General features: G+C 41.6%; 2 protein-coding genes across 2 annotated transcripts; one reads left to right on the forward strand and one right to left on the reverse strand.

Moving 5' to 3' along the window:
• Window positions 1–3,538: 3,538 nt before the first annotated feature.
• Window positions 3,539–7,425, reverse strand: LOC129098770 (uncharacterized). The gene is made up of 3 exons (XM_054607872.1): window positions 6,893–7,425; window positions 6,283–6,400; window positions 3,539–5,780 (listed from the first exon to the last, which is right to left on the reverse strand). The coding sequence occupies exons 1-3, from the start codon at window positions 6,907–6,909 to the stop codon at window positions 5,568–5,570; spliced, it is 348 nt and encodes a 115-aa protein (XP_054463847.1). The 5' UTR covers window positions 6,910–7,425; the 3' UTR covers window positions 3,539–5,567.
• A 719-nt stretch (window positions 7,426–8,144) lies between these two features.
• hid1a (HID1 domain containing a) lies at window positions 8,145–15,652 on the forward strand. Its single transcript, XM_054608071.1, has 19 exons — window positions 8,145–8,296; window positions 8,977–9,126; window positions 9,921–10,091; window positions 10,545–10,661; window positions 11,363–11,469; window positions 11,604–11,720; window positions 12,096–12,303; window positions 12,394–12,450; window positions 12,537–12,677; window positions 12,766–12,856; window positions 12,942–13,093; window positions 13,193–13,271; window positions 13,429–13,593; window positions 13,746–13,973; window positions 14,563–14,669; window positions 14,788–14,874; window positions 14,966–15,057; window positions 15,142–15,300; window positions 15,387–15,652. The coding sequence occupies exons 1-19, from the start codon at window positions 8,231–8,233 to the stop codon at window positions 15,448–15,450; spliced, it is 2,358 nt and encodes a 785-aa protein (XP_054464046.1). The 5' UTR covers window positions 8,145–8,230; the 3' UTR covers window positions 15,451–15,652.
• Window positions 15,653–15,803: the final 151 nt, after the last annotated feature.

The raw sequence follows: 15,803 nt of genomic DNA on the forward strand, positions 1-15,803 counted from the left end.
TGAAAGCCAGTGAGTGTTGACAGCTGAACGGGGCGAAACGGAACCACGTAAACATCAGGTTTTACAAATGCAAGACAGGGTGTGTGAATAATTCCCGCAAGCCACCATAAAAGGAGGAACGGTTGTGGCCTGCATGTGGGACAAGAAACTGCTCTCAGCCTTTTCTTTCTGCGTACTGGGGGAGAACATTTATTATGATTGATCGGGGCCTTGACTGTAACTTTGCCGTGCAATGAAAACAGTCTACTGTACATTGTCTCTTGAGCGCATTGTGTGAAATTGAATAGGGAGGCCATAAAGTGGAACCAGAGACACTGACCCAAGCATGCCCAGCCTGTCAATTATCTTACTTTTTTTCGGTTCAAGTCCGTTCAAGGCATTAAAAACTGCAGACAGCTCTATAGAGAGTGGCTGGACTGTTGTGCTTTTCTATTTCTAAGGAAATGACTCTCGGCTGCATGGCGGTTGCATGTTTAGGCTACAGTCAGTGAGATAACCCAGCCATCCTCTCCACACCCTCGCAGCAACAGTTGAAGAAGAGCGTGAGCACTCACAGTAGTAGAGCAGGCTGGCTCCAAAATGATAAGGAAGACGGTACTCTTCTGTTTTTGTTTTCACTCAAGAGTAGGTCATTTCAGTCTGAGCGCTGTCACCCTCACAGACAGGCGTTTTATATTCTAACAACCCTCTGTCCTCAACTTGAATAAACTGGCATACTCTGCCACTAGGTTAAGTACCAAAGATATAAAGTACTACTGCACTTCCACAGAAAACACAAAACATCGGTCACAAATCAAGACTTTCTATAATGCTGTATGAAATCCAGTACTTGTTAAATCCGTCCACTTGGCCTTAAAAGGCATGTTAGAGGTCAATTGCAGGATAAAAACAGACTTGCATTAATGCAGTAAACATCCCAATATCAGCTGAATATCTACCCATCTTAATTCCTGACCTGTGAAGTACTTCATCATCCCGACCCACTAACCCTTGCCTCTCCCCGTTCTCCCGCTCCAGCCAGGCCGGGCCAATAAGGCACAGCTAATGTGCTCGGTGGGTCATTAATTCTTCGGATGGCCACGGGGGCAGCAGAGCAGGCGAGCTTTGTTGTTTGATTTTGGGGCGAAATAGTGGCGGGGAGGCAAAGCAGATGTTTGTGTTGGCTGGCGAGGGAAAGCTGCATACTTGATGCCAATCCAATCACCATCTCATGCTAGGCAACAGCTGCCCAAATACATTTCAGCCAAAGTCTGGCAAAGAGAGGCAAGGGTGACCAGGTCAGCTTCAACTTTTGCTCTCTTTTCTCATGTTCTTTTAGCCGTGCCATAATTCAGATTTTGAATGTCCCACTCAGCTGGAAGGACTGTCCTGTGACCAGTTTGTCTTTTTCTTTTCCAAAATAATCATATAAAAAAAAAAAAAAAAATGAGAGAATACTGAAGTGTTGAGGCTGAAGGTGAACCCGACACTGATAAATCTAAAACATACAGTCGTTTGTCTGCTTGTGTGCGTTTGTTGTGTGTAGCTGATGTTCACTGTGCCTTTTTGCCTTTGAGGAGAGATGGGAATCTTAGCAGAGAGGACACAAAGAAGAGGAAGCAGAGACTAACCCAGATTTTTTTTTTTTGCTGGCCATGGTAAAAATATAACAATGTATGCGCATACATAGACCCCAGAACAAGGACAGCTCATTTAACTCTCTCCTGCCTCTCCACTCAACTGATATGAGCCATTCATCACCGCCCACCTTCATATCTGTGTGCTGCCTGGAAAGGACAGGATGTGTGTGTGTGTGTGTGTGTGTGTGTGTGTGTTGTGTTATGTGTGTGTGTGTGTGTGTGTGTGTGTGTGTGTGTGTGTGTGTGTGTGTGTGTGTGTGTGTGTGTGTGTGTGTGTGTGAAAACAGATTAAAGATAAATATCTTCTACGTAGCCCACATGTTTTGACCCTGTTGTAGAATCCCCCAGCTTTTAGGAGCTGCAGACTGCGCGGAACACAGTTTGTGTCCAGCTAACACTCAGAGTGTGCTGCCCTCTACTGCTACTTTCATGAACATCTGGACTCAGAACATCTGCTGTTTAGGAAAAAAGACAATGTGAGTATTTATACTTAAGAATACTGTTCTTGTGACTTTCACTTTTGTCCTGTATAAGTTAAACCTTTAAGTTACTTATGTGCATCTATAGATCACCCTTCACCCTGAATGACATGGAATCAAGTGGTGTCAACATACTGTATGTATCTATATAAGGAGAAAATTAAAACGGCATTTGCAATACAATTAAAGTTTGTCTGTCTGTCTGTCTGTCTGTCCTTCGCATAGCTCAACAACCCTTCATTCAATCTTCTTCACACATGACGGGTGTAATGCAGGGAAGGGAGTGACGTGTCGAATCTGGTGCAATTTGGACATTCTTTATGGGCTTTGAGGGCCTTTTGAAGTTAGTTCAGGGTATATGAGTTAGAATAGTAACATGTCATGCCAGGTGTATTGCAGCGGACCCAAGGAAGCTTAGTGTCTAGTGTGAGGTTGTTTGTATGAGCGGTTCTCCTGAAAGCTGCAACAGGAAGAACCACAGGCCAAGCACTCGGCCCGTTACGAACAGGCATGTTATTAAAGGGGTACTGCACCGGTGGTTTTTAAAAAGCTTAATGGGGCGTCTTCATTGAATTTGCATTTTGGGGTAAATTATTTCTTAAATATTCCATAATGTTTTTCTCATGAAGAAATTTGGAATATCACCAGGACAACATGTATCCAAGAGGCTGCTAATTGCATCTGCAACACCTTAATTACACAGCACTTGGTCGGCTCTAATGTGATGTTTGCTTCAAGATACAGAAGGCCGTTCATAAAGAGGCTTACCTCAGATAAGATGAAAGGTTCACTTACGACTCATTAATTGTCCCTCTCTATACGTTGCTGTGCTGCACGTTTCAAGATAATGAGCAGGCACGCACCTGAGGAAAGAAAAGAGCTACATCGTCGAGATGCAGGAAGATTGCTAATCCTGAATTATCATTGGCTCATTTGTCATCGCTAACTTAGTAGAAGTAGAGCGAGGGAAATCAAAGGAGGCGAGTAATGAGGACCCACGGTAGCCGGCAAGGTAACCATGGTTACGTGTGGTGCATTAATGTATGTAATCTGTTACTGTGTCTGTGACAAGACAAGGACATGTAGTGTGCTAATTAAAGAACCTTCCACTGCTCCTCGCCATGACACAGGTCATATCTCATTAATGATGGTCTCAATGCATGGGGAGTCATTCATTACTGGCCATTTGGAGGAAAAGGGGAGAACGTGGGATGGAGGGAATTCCTGTCTACACATACAGCACATAGCATGCAAAGATAATAGGGAATTTTCTAAGAGAGGAAGAACATGAATAGACCCAGGTCCTACCAGAATCACCATGCTAGATTTTTTTATTATTTTTTTTAAAAAGGGTCAAATGCAGATTTCTGAAAAAAAGAAAAGAGTAAATAATGTCTTTGTTCAAAAACATTCATTTTTTATTTTTCAAATGAAGGGGTATTTACAAGAAAAAAAAAAAAAGTCAATGGCAGAGCTAATGTAATTTACAATACTAAATACAAAAAATATATCATTGGAAAAAATAAAATAAAAACCACATCTTCAAAATGCTTTTATTTCTGACACACCAGTCTGCAAAAATTAAAAATAAAAACGCCAAGCTTGCTCCTGGAATGAGGCTTCAGCAATGAAACCAGTCCTGGTTTAAGAATAAGGAGAGACGCAAAAGGAGAGACGCACAGCCGTATGGTCAGTGCTTGTACCTGGATGTTCAGTTCACAAGAACACACACACACACACACACACACACACACACACACACGCACAGGCAGGAAGGCTTGTCTGCAATTAAAACAGCCGTTTAGTGGCACCAGTAATATTGCAAACAAAGCCTTGCAAACATCTTTTTTGTTTCTAAAGGATGTACGGTATCCCCCCCAAAATGTTTTTACTTTGTGGTCATGAGAAAACAAAGCTGGTAATGTTGTGATCACTGCATTTTCCCATGATCACAAGAAAACACAAATAATCTTAACTGCTCACTTTATCTAACTAATCTGATAATAATCTAAAATATTCTAAATTATTCTCTCATGATCTCGACATAGTAAGCTTTGTTATGATCTACTGGGACATTAATCAATGTTTTCTCTGATGATTATTAGTAAGACATGCCAGATGTTGTTATTGTCTACAATCCATACATGAAAGACAATCTAAACTGGAAATTGCTTTGTGTCAAAGGTCATTATGTTGTTACATAACTGCTGAAACCACAGGTGCACCCTCAGTCCCTATATGGGAAAATATTACAGATATTACATGGGATCTCTCTTTGGTTGCAATTAATCAATTTATAATAATAAGGTGTTAATTTCTGATGTCAAATATGAGCAGTGATATTTGAGTATAGACGATTATTCCCATATCACAATCTACAGCCTAATTATTGATTGATCATGAGAAGACAAGATACGTTATGTCAACATCAAAAACTTAAGTGATCACAAGAAAACAAAAAAGGACTCTTATGTCGAGATCATGAAATAATAAGTCTATGCATCAGGAGAAAATAAAACTGCCAGAAAGCCACACCTGTGCATACCACTGCCAAGACTGCACAATATTTATTATAATCAACTATTGTGGAATTTGAATCCGCATCAGGAACAAAAAAAACATACTGTGCTAATGAATAAATATGGGATAAATACCGCACACATTTTTAACCATGGAAATGCAGAAAATTGGCATACGTGTTCAATATTTTCAATCTTGCAGTGTTATGAAGCCTTTTAAAATGCAAACTGTGCTAAAACCAACTCATTTATTCTATGGCCTGACTCTCCACTAAATTTTACTGAAATCAAAAAAAAACAAAAAAAAACTCTATAAACTAACAAAATAAGGACATTAAATATAACCTCATTGGCCAAGTTAACACCCATGGCTTCTACAGGTCCTTGTAAAGGGGCCCCTGTCTGAATATGAAAGCAAATGAGCCGTCCAAGACAAGTGCAAATCCTCCCTGAGACTGGTCCATGTTCTTACACAGACATCAGATTCAGCATTATACTACCCAAGCACCCTACTAGGAGACTAAACGAGTCACACTGACCGGCCTAAAATTGTGTTTGGTGCCACTACAGCATCTCCAGTAGCACAGTTTTCATACAACATTTAAGACAAAACACAGGGATTCGTCATCATCAGTCAGTCACAATAAGGCTCCGAGAGCAGTACGTTAACCGGACTGGTCAGAAATCAAGTGGATCACAAAAATTGTTTGAGTTGATCACACAGTTATTATTGCTAAAATGATGATCACTTTTGATTTATTTGAATGATGAACCCCCTCCAGATACCTGACCAGGAGCTGGTCTCCATCCACAGATATGTAGAGCTGCGAGACATCACAGTAACTGGAGATGGATGGGAAGAGCTGAGTGAAGTGAGTCAGCGTGTTGGTGCTCTGGCCTGCCTCAGGGACTCAGTCCTCTGGTGGCTCACAATGAGAGACGTTAGGTCATCATGTGTCTCTGAGCTGACATCGGATCTGCATGCTCTGGAAGTGGGCCTGCTTCAGGATGCGGTTGATCTGCAGGTAGGACACCAGGCTTGTAGGGCCGGCCAGGTCTGAGGAGTCACCGGAGCCGAGGGGACTGCAGGGGCCAACGGCGCACTGACTGCCACAGCTGCCAGCCGCATGTTCTGGACTGCTGCTGCTCTCGCTGTTGGATGACTGAAATGCATATGCCAACATCAGCAGTGTGCTCCACAACATCCAGGGTTGTTTTGTCATGATTTATTAAAAGCCTTACAATGGAAATGCACGGGGAATACAGGTCAACACTAGAGATCAGAAATGCCTTATTAGCCTTGAGACCTAAGTTGATCTCCTAAGCCATCTATATATTTAGGTTAAATTATTTGGTAACAATAGTAATGTAATGACGTCAACCATTTAGTTTTTACCCGACCAGACTGAGAAAAGTAGTTAGGACAGAGGGGGTAACAATAAGGTACGAGACACCATTTTCAATCCTATTTCTCCCCAGTTGACCCCTGAGATCCAGGTGCAGTCATGAGTAATAATTGTTATAGATTCCCCATTTCTTTGTGAGCTGAAGGCAACACTTCATCTTCATTCTTTTGACAAATTTAAGCAAACTAGGGATGTTTTGCCAAGCTTTTTACAGTGTCTTAAGTATTACAAATATATTTCCCTAGACAAATGTTTGTACCTCAGAGTCCCAGGCATCCCGGCCTGGCTCCGGAGACAGAGGATGAGCTCTGCTTTGCCTTTTGGCTTGAGGCACGAGGTGGCCATTCTCCTCATCACCACCGCTGCGCTGCCGTTTCCTGTTTGTGTGAAAGCACATATGTTTACACACAGGCAATTAAAAACACACACACACACACACACACACACAGTACGTAACATCACACATACAGTACCAGTCAAAAGTTTGGACAGACCTTCTCATTCAACTACTTTGAAAAATCTAAAATATAAAACATATTCAGTTTGTTGAAAATGTGTTTGTTTACCACATAATTCCATATGTGTTCCTTCATAGTTTGGATGTTTTCAATATTAATCTACAATGTAGAAAACAATTCATATAAAAATAAAGAAAAACCATTGAATGAGAAGGTGTGTCCAAACTTTTGACTGGTACTGTACATCTCTGCTGTTACCCCACGTGTGAACCCGGATCATGTGTTACACATACCCCGACAATCAACATCTTTAAATGTCTGCTGCAGGTGGCTGACATAGGCCACTGTGACGTCACACCAACAATAGTTTCATTAGTTAATGTTACATAACGTGTCGTGGGCCTCGCTCACCTGTTTTCAGTCAACATATGATGACACTGAATCAATCTCGACGTGTTTCCTTTTGTATTTGCTCTGACCAGACTGGAGGACCCTTGTTAGCTTGTTTCCTGTCAGCTGATGGCCTATCAACGGAGTTAGCTTAAACTCACCCTTCTTAGCTAGCTAATTGTGTTGAATATAGATGTGATACTAGAAGCCATTTTGGCAACACTTAGATACTAATCTGGTTTAATTAACTACACAGACACATAAGCTAACTGGCTCTTACTTTCCCTCGGTTGATCGGGCTAACGTTTAGCTAACTAGCTAGGTTATTTAAAAAGCCAGTCACCGTTCAAAGCTAACGTCACCGCTAGCTAGCCCTCTTAGCTGCTGCTGCTGCTTATTTGACCCCAGAAAAGTCTACAAATAAATAGCCTCGTTTCTTTAGTATCCGCCTGACAATCTCAGTGCAAGAGCCCCAGTAAAAAAGCCCTTATTTTAGTTTAATCCGGCTAGCTAGAACAGCCACAGCTATAACTACAACGAACCGCGGCAGTTGTGTTTACATGGCACTGCGGCTGCGCAATGATGCATTTACGTGCTGTCGGAATTTTTATATAAACCCAGTTAAGCTCATTAGAAAACAAGAGTTTAGCGACCGGGATAGTCAAATGGAAGTGAAGGGCACTATTACTTTATTATAGTGTACACGTATGATGTGCGGGATCCAATTCAATTACGATAATGTAGAAGAGAAGTTTGGATTTACAAGCAGCACTTGAAGGCAGCATATAATGACACAGGCGCACTTGAAGCGCAGTCTGTGTGCGTTAAGAAAGCAACATGAGTTCATTTATTTGTTTCTGCAATAAAGGTGTAATTGGTCATAATCAGACACATCAATCGACGAATATCGGCCAAGGTGTTGATTTTCACTAAATATGTCGCTGTTAACAATTTTACGTTTTTATAAACAGATTGCAGATGAATGTAATTGCTTTAAGATTTGAAAATACCAACTGCACCTTCAATAAAAACAGATCTAGATGTAACAGGCGACCTCCCTATACAATCATTGTTGCTTTTCTATACCAAATAATGTAACAATTTACAGCATAAAGATATTTAGAAAAATGACATTTCTGTAAGTTCTTTAAGGTAAATGCTGGAAACAAAACATCCAGTCCGACTGTATGGTTTACATCTTCACAACCCGGAAGTTACACCCTGTAGGAGTGCAGGTCCAGCCAGCCAATGGAGTAAAAAAAAAACGCCTCCGCCAATGACTCAAGCGAAGGACGGAGGTGAGATTATCAGGGATCCTCAGCAGCAGCGGTCCTGTTAGTATAAAGGGAAATAATCACAATGGGCAGCACCGACTCCAAACTCAACTTCAGGAAAGCAGTGATTCAGCTGACAACCAAAACACAGGTATATTCTCATCCATACAGCAGAATAAAGGAATAAATAAAAACAGAAATGTGTCGATGAGCGCCGCCGGAGCGCATCACCGAGATGAGATAACGCGCATGATGTGATGGCAAAAAGCAAACAGGCTCATGTTGCATGCTCGCTTTATAACTGACATGAATTCATTTTTATCATAATTTGACATGTTTATAAGGTCGGTATAGAAAAATTGCATGCCCTGTACTCCAAATATGTCGTATTGGTCAAATATTAGGTTAAATGACGGCCGATTCTTCGATGCAGATAACCATAAAGCTTTATTCAGGCTGTTCATGTTTGGTTTAGATTATAAAACAAACGATGGCGTCGCAGAATCAAAACTGATGACGCAGGTTTGGAAATGACCACGTTTGCAGATGCGGCAGGTGGACTGTGCTTGGACCAGTGTGCCAGATAAGGTTTCCTATCTGCTGCTAGAATACAGGTTGTGTTTACATTGCCATTAGGCCTTGAATGAGCTATACAATGAGGACCAAACAACCATGTATGCATTATGAACAAAAGGGAGATATTATTATTATTATTATATTTTAGTGCACTGCAAGATGAATCCAGCCATTGTATTTCAAATCTGACAGACATAAAAATGCTCCATCTGGCTCAGATATATGGGAATTAAAACATAAACATATTTTCTGCAGCCCGTGGAAGCCACAGACGATGCCTTCTGGGACCAGTTTTGGGCAGACACCACCACCACGGTCCAGGATGTTTTTGCACTGGTGCCAGCTGCAGAGATTAGAGCTGTTCGAGAGGAGTCCCCCTCCAATTTAGCAACTCTATGCTATAAGGTACACACATTATGAACGACTAATGCATCTGTGTAATAAAAACTTGTTTGTGAGATGGGATTGCACAGGACACTCCCCTGCTGTGAGGCTACATCATGGAATAATGTTGTTTGTTAGAGCCCGACACGGGAGTCTGTCAGCAAGGCTCTGCCTCATGCCCTCAGATGTGGGAATAAGTGAGTCAACTCCCCTTCCTTTCCCCTTCGCTTCCCGTTTCTTGGTACCAGTTTCCGTTTGAAGCCTCCTATCAGAAACAAAACAGACATACTAGGTTGTTTCAGCCTAATTAGATAAAGAGGAGGAGACAATAGCTCTTGAAGCTGAGCTGAGTTTGTTACCTATTTTAAACAGGCTGTAACATGCTGTTGATTACATTTAGATAATTAATCATTTTCAAAATGAAATCTTTGTTATAGGCCCAAAACAACAACAATATATGTCCCCATATCATGTATGTATCAATTTTACTTCCCAGTGGAAAATATATCAAGTTAACACAGACTTTAATGACCAATTTATGAGCCTTAGCCTCATGAAATAATTTGTATTATATCATTATTCACATACTTTCTAATGGAACAACAGGTCTAAGAAACTAAGGTGTTTGTTACGGTACAGTGCCCGTTCAATAGGAAATCATTATCTGAGAACCAACATTTAGAAAATAGGCAAATTGCATTATTAAAATTAAAACCTACATAAATCTTCTTCTGTGTGTCTGGCTCAGCAGCTGTTTCCATACCACACATACTCATACTCACGCATCCTCCTGATCTTCTTTCTTGTATCCTCAGGCCGTGGAGAAGCTGGTGCAGGGTGCTGAGTCTGGATGCCCCACAGAAAGGGAGAAGCAGGTGATCCTGAACTGCACTCGCATCCTGAGCCGCATCCTTCCTTACATATTTGAAGACCAGGACTGGAGAGGGTTCTTCTGGTCGACGGTACCCGGCGCTGGGCGGGCTGGGGTGAGTGGGCACAGGAAAGGAAAACCTCTTTGCAAAAAGCATCCTGACAGGTCTTTTAATCCCTCTTAACAGCTTTTATGAGACAGTGTCGCTGTCATGATTTGTTTGTTACTAAAAATAGAATCAATCAGTTACAAAAAATACAATGTTCTCATCAGGCTTCTCAGATGCTTACTCACTCCATTTATAAAATACAGTATAATGAAAGCATTGAGGATATCGGGCTATTTTTCACTCAGTTGATCAACTAAACTGGTTTCCTCATTCCAGCCTGAGGAGGTGTATTTGATTTATTTTCTCTAGAGCAGGAAATATCAGCTGTACTGCACCATTTCCTTTCAGTCAAGATCACTTTTCCCGTGTGACCATTTACACATTTTCTTTCAGTGAATACTAGAGAATAATCTTTATCAACTGGATCTAGTCTCATACATATATGTCCATCATTTCCAGACAGATGAGCTGGATGATGATGAAGGAGCTCGACCCCTGGCCGAGTCTCTGCTCCTGGCCATCGCTGACCTCCTCTTCTGCCCGGACTTCACTGTGCACAGCCACAGGAGAGGCCCAGTGAGTACACAGTGTCTCATCACCGTCAAGCAATATTCATAATTGCTGAAGCATTACGTGGAAAACGGTTAACATGATCTACTCTGGTAGTTAAAGATATTTCTTCCTGGTCTAACAAAGGCCAACTAACCGGTCACTCCAGTTTCTCTGAGGAGAAAACGTTGAAAGAGACAATGATTGATGAAACATAGTCAGTCTCACCAGGAAGAGTTCCTCATCCCTCATGAGAAAGAAAGAATGGTCACATGTCACACTTCACACTTTGCTTACAGTGAAAGCTCTTTAGGCGTTTAAAGTTCCTTGGTAAATTGTTGTATACTACATTCTTTATGGAATGTATGCTCAGATAAAGTTACTAAAGGGGTTAGGAGAAAGAAGAAGGAAAGAAAAATTATAACAGGAAGAGGTGTGTAAGTAAGGAGAAAAGTAAGACTGTTCCTTAACAATAGGTTATGTGTTGCGACCGTGAGGTTTTACTTAACAAGTTTTGGCAACTAGCCTAGTTGCCAATACTAAACTATACCTTAACTAGACAGATAAACGCTTATTCGTTATTTTTGTAATTCAGCATTAAACAGCCGAACATGTCTTTTAGGTTTGAGGTCTTGAGTCAACGATTTGCGATGTAGTCGAACAAATGAAATATTAATTCTGCGCTTTGTATAAAATAATTTATTCAAGTTTTTTGTGAACACATCCAGGACTCTGTAGAGAGCATGCAGTCCATAGACAGCTGTGAATACATCTGGGAGGCAGGGGTGGGCTTTGCACAGTCCCCCCCTCTCAACTACATCCATGATCTGAACAGGTGAGTCAGCTGGCAGCGTGCAGCTGTGATTGGCAGCATATAGCTGTTAGTTATTACCTTTTTTTCTCTCGTTCTTCCGTGGTTGACTTTTTTCTCTCCACCTCTATGCTTTATCTTTCACTGATGCTCTTCAGGACAGAGTTGCTGAGGCTGTTACTAACCTGCTTCTCTGAGGCCATGTACCTGCCTTCCTCAACGGACAACAGTGTCCTCAACCCTTGGGTGACATTCTTCTGCTCTACAGAAAACAGGTAATGGGCTGAAGTAGGCACATCCAAAAATATATGGACAAACATAATGTGATGAAATAATTCCATTATCCGCCAAGTGCATTTTTACCAGAATGTTTGAATGCCACAAAAGTAAAACCTTGATTAGGTGAGCATAAATAGACTACCTGTGTGCAGAATTTAGCCATGGCAACACATGCAAAAGCAGTTTGTTTTTTCCTGCTCAATCTACTTCCACAATATTGTATATAAATCTAGCAAATGCATTTAGATTTCTGTATTGACAAAAATGAGAATCTTCATTTACAAATGACACTATATTATAACTTTCATTCAAAAAACTTTGCTTTGGTATATTCTTCCACCTGATTCTCATCTTCACGTCTATTCCCGCAGACACGCTCTGCCTCTGTTCACCTCTCTGCTGAATGTGGTGTGTGCCTACGATCCAGTGGGCTACGGCATCCCATACAACCACCTGCTCTTCTCCGACTACCGGGAGCAGCTGGTGGAGCAGGCTGTACAGATCCTCATAGTGACACTGGAGCACGACGGAGGGGTTCCCCACCGGCCCCCGTCCCCATCCAGCATCGAGGAACACGAGGTATCACACCACCTAAAATAAATAAATCTGATGATTGTATGGCATGTGTTTAATGTCATTCAAAAACATTTTTTTTTTATCTTTGTGTAGTCTACAGGTCCTGAAAACCTGTTTGTGAACTATTTGTCAAGGATCCACAGAGAGGAGGTATGCCGATTATCAATTCTATCAATTACTTGACAATTTTACATGTAAAGATGTCCAAAACACACCTTCTGTCTCTACATTTGCAGGACTTTGACTTTGTACTGAAGGGCCTAGCTCGTCTGCTGACCAACCCTTTGACTCAGACGTACCTGCCTAACTCTACCAAGAAGATCCAGTTCCACCAAGAGCTGTTGGTGCTTTTCTGGAAGCTTTGTGACTTCAACAAGGTCGGAACAAAGAACTAAAATGAAGAGTTTCTTTGACTAAAAGTCTGTGCTTTTATTCAACAAAACCCCCTTTGTGTTCCCACGACAGAAATTCCTGTTTTTTGTCCTGAAGAGCAGCGATGTGCTTGATATCCTGGTTCCTATACTCTTCTACCTGAATGATGCCAGGGCTGACCAGTGTGAGTCTCATCCCAGTGTTAAATCACCCAACAACGTTCTACTAGGTATACGTTTATTAACTTCTGATCTGTTTTATGGCTGCAGCCCGTGTTGGACTCATGCACATCGGTGTGTTCATTTTGCTGCTGCTGAGCGGTGAGAGAAACTTTGGCGTGCGCTTGAATAAGCCCTACTCTGTCCATGTGCCTATGGACATCCCAGTGTTCACGGGAACCCATGCTGACCTGCTTATAGTGGTGAGTGTCTACTGCATTATATTCATCCTAAATGTTCTTTATTGCTGCCAAATTAAGAAACAGTTAATGCTCACAGCTGTCACTGTGTTTGTTTTGTAGGTGTTTCACAAGATAATCACCACAGGCCACCAGCGTCTCCAGCCTCTGTTTGACTGCCTGCTCACTATTGTTGTTAATGGTAAATTGCTTTGGCGCCATCTGTCTGGCAATGCGCAGATATAATTTGCAACAGCAACTATTTAACAGTTTTAACATCTAATAACAAACAGATTCCACTTAATAGTTTTTTTAATGTATTTAGTGACACAGTCTTCTTAACATTTCTCCTTCTGCAGTGTCTCCTTATTTGAAGAGCCTGTCCATGGTGGCAGCCAATAAACTGCTCCACCTGCTGGAGGCCTTTTCCACTAGCTGGTTCCTGTTCTCTGTAGCCCAGAACCATCACCTCGTGTTCTTCCTTCTCGAGGCTTTCAACAATATTATCCAGTATCAATTTGACGGTAAGAGAGAAACTGACGCTAAACAGAATTCATGGCTTGCATGGATTTGAAAGGGTTTTCTAGAGTTGATGTCAGGATCAAGATATTAGAAGGGACTTTGTTACATCTGCTCATTTAGTAAATCTGTCCCTCTGTCTCTCTCTCACCTCTAGGAAACTGCAACCTGGTGTATGCAATCATACGCAAACGTAATGTGTTCCACCAGTTGGCCAACCTGCCCTCTGATCCGGCTTCCATCCAGAAGGCTTTGCAGAGGAAGAGGAAGTCTCCGGATGTCATTTCGCGCACTAGCTCGCAGGAGACTGTATCCATGGAGGGCTCTCACCCTGCTGTACCGGCAGAGCCCGGTACACTGAAGACCAGTCTGGTCGCTATACCAGGTACTGACTCTGTATGCTTTTGGAATGTTTGTGATTGAATGTTAAAACTGGCTCATTGGGTCAACTTACCACACTTTTCATATTTTATGGAATTGATTACCATCCCTTGACTGTGGGGTGGATTTCTGTCCTGTTTACAGCTAACATGTTAACATACGGTACATTAAGCATCTGAAGAGAGCTGTGATTGTCAAATTAAGAGGACTGACAAATATAGTTAAATTTGTAAGATAAACAAAATGTTACTCAAACAGAAATAAATTGAATAGTTGTTGGGGAACCAATTTTCAGCTGCGGATTTGTTGCACTAGCAGCTATTTACTGCAGCAATAAACTTTAGAGTTGACTGAAAATAAATTACAGTTCCCATGTTCATGGTAAAGCAGAAACATGTCACCCAGTACAGTGAAGTGGCTCACTGTTTTTTTTTTCTTCTATGGCACAGATAAACAAGTTACAGTATATAAGGTTTTTGATACACAACGCTACTTTTCACAGGATTTGTTAAAATAAGAAAAGTATAGTCAATCAACAAAAGACTTATCCTTTAAGTAGTTATTAGTTTCCTGTCATTCGTGGTTTCCTGCAGGCATTGAGAAACTGACTGAGAAGTCCCAGGTGTCAGAGGATGGCACCATGGTGTCGGTTCAAAAGATAGACCCCTCACAAACAGCCCACTCAGACCAAACTCCAGTTGTTGGGACCAGTGACACAGAGTCAAACTCAGGCCGAGACAATGAGGTAAGTGTGCGTTTGTGTGCATGTGTTTTAAAAGTATGTGCATGCCAGTAAATGTATTTCTTCAAATTATCAGGATGTTTTCTACACTGAAGCAGAAATGGAGAGAAGACGTTTGTCAAGCGCGTCTGCGACATCGTTTTGGGCTCCCACACCAGAGTGGGTCGGTAACTTATTTCGACCTCACCTTCTCTAATGTTGGAAATTTGTAGGAATGCTTAAAATGATACAGATTTACTATTTTTTTGCCCTAGGTCCACTCCTGGAAGTGTAAACTACCCCTACAGACTATCATGCGACTTTTACAAGTTCTAGTTCCCCAAGTGGAAAAGATCTGCATTGACAAGTATGTTACCTAACCATTAAACGTATTGTATCTTTTTAAAAATATCAGTTTTTTTTCACACTGTGCTCACATGCTTTACTGCAGGGGTCTAACAGATGAATCAGAGATCCTGAAGTTTCTCCAGCATGGCACATTAGTGGGCCTGCTGCCAGTTCCTCACCCGATCCTCATCAGAAAGTATCAGGCCAACGCAGGCACTGCCATGTGGTTTCGTACCTACATGTGGGGCGTCGTCTATCTGCGGTGAGTCAGCCATAAGAGCAGTGCATGATGCAAATAGTTGTCGTATCCACGTTGACTAACACTAACATCCTATTTTCTTGTTCTAGCAATGTGGACCCTCCTATCTGGTATGACACTGATGTTCACCTTTTCGAGATTCAGAGGATGTAGACAGAAGTGTGAAAATGGGACTGTTCAACAGGGTTCCTCCTCCCTTCAGTATCTGCTGGTTTCCCAGTCAACCTCACTGTGTTTAACTCGCCTCCCTAATCATCATCAGTGCGTACACCACCAACCTGGGTAGGAATGTTATTCAGACAAGTCAGGTAGAGATACATCCATATTAAGATGGGGGATGATTGAATTATCATAATTGTCCATAAATTATGGTGTTTGTACATTTCATAAGACCTCAAGACCATAGAATGTCTGGAGCATTTCCAGAGAGCCAAAGCTCTTTTCTTGGCAGAATATAGGAGGGAAAGTGAAGTACAAGAGGAAACATTGTTAAACTTTGCTGTCAG

The sequence above is a fragment of the Anoplopoma fimbria genome, chromosome 11, assembly GCF_027596085.1.
Source record: "Anoplopoma fimbria isolate UVic2021 breed Golden Eagle Sablefish chromosome 11, Afim_UVic_2022, whole genome shotgun sequence".
Classification (NCBI taxonomy): domain Eukaryota; kingdom Metazoa; phylum Chordata; class Actinopteri; order Perciformes; family Anoplopomatidae; genus Anoplopoma; species Anoplopoma fimbria.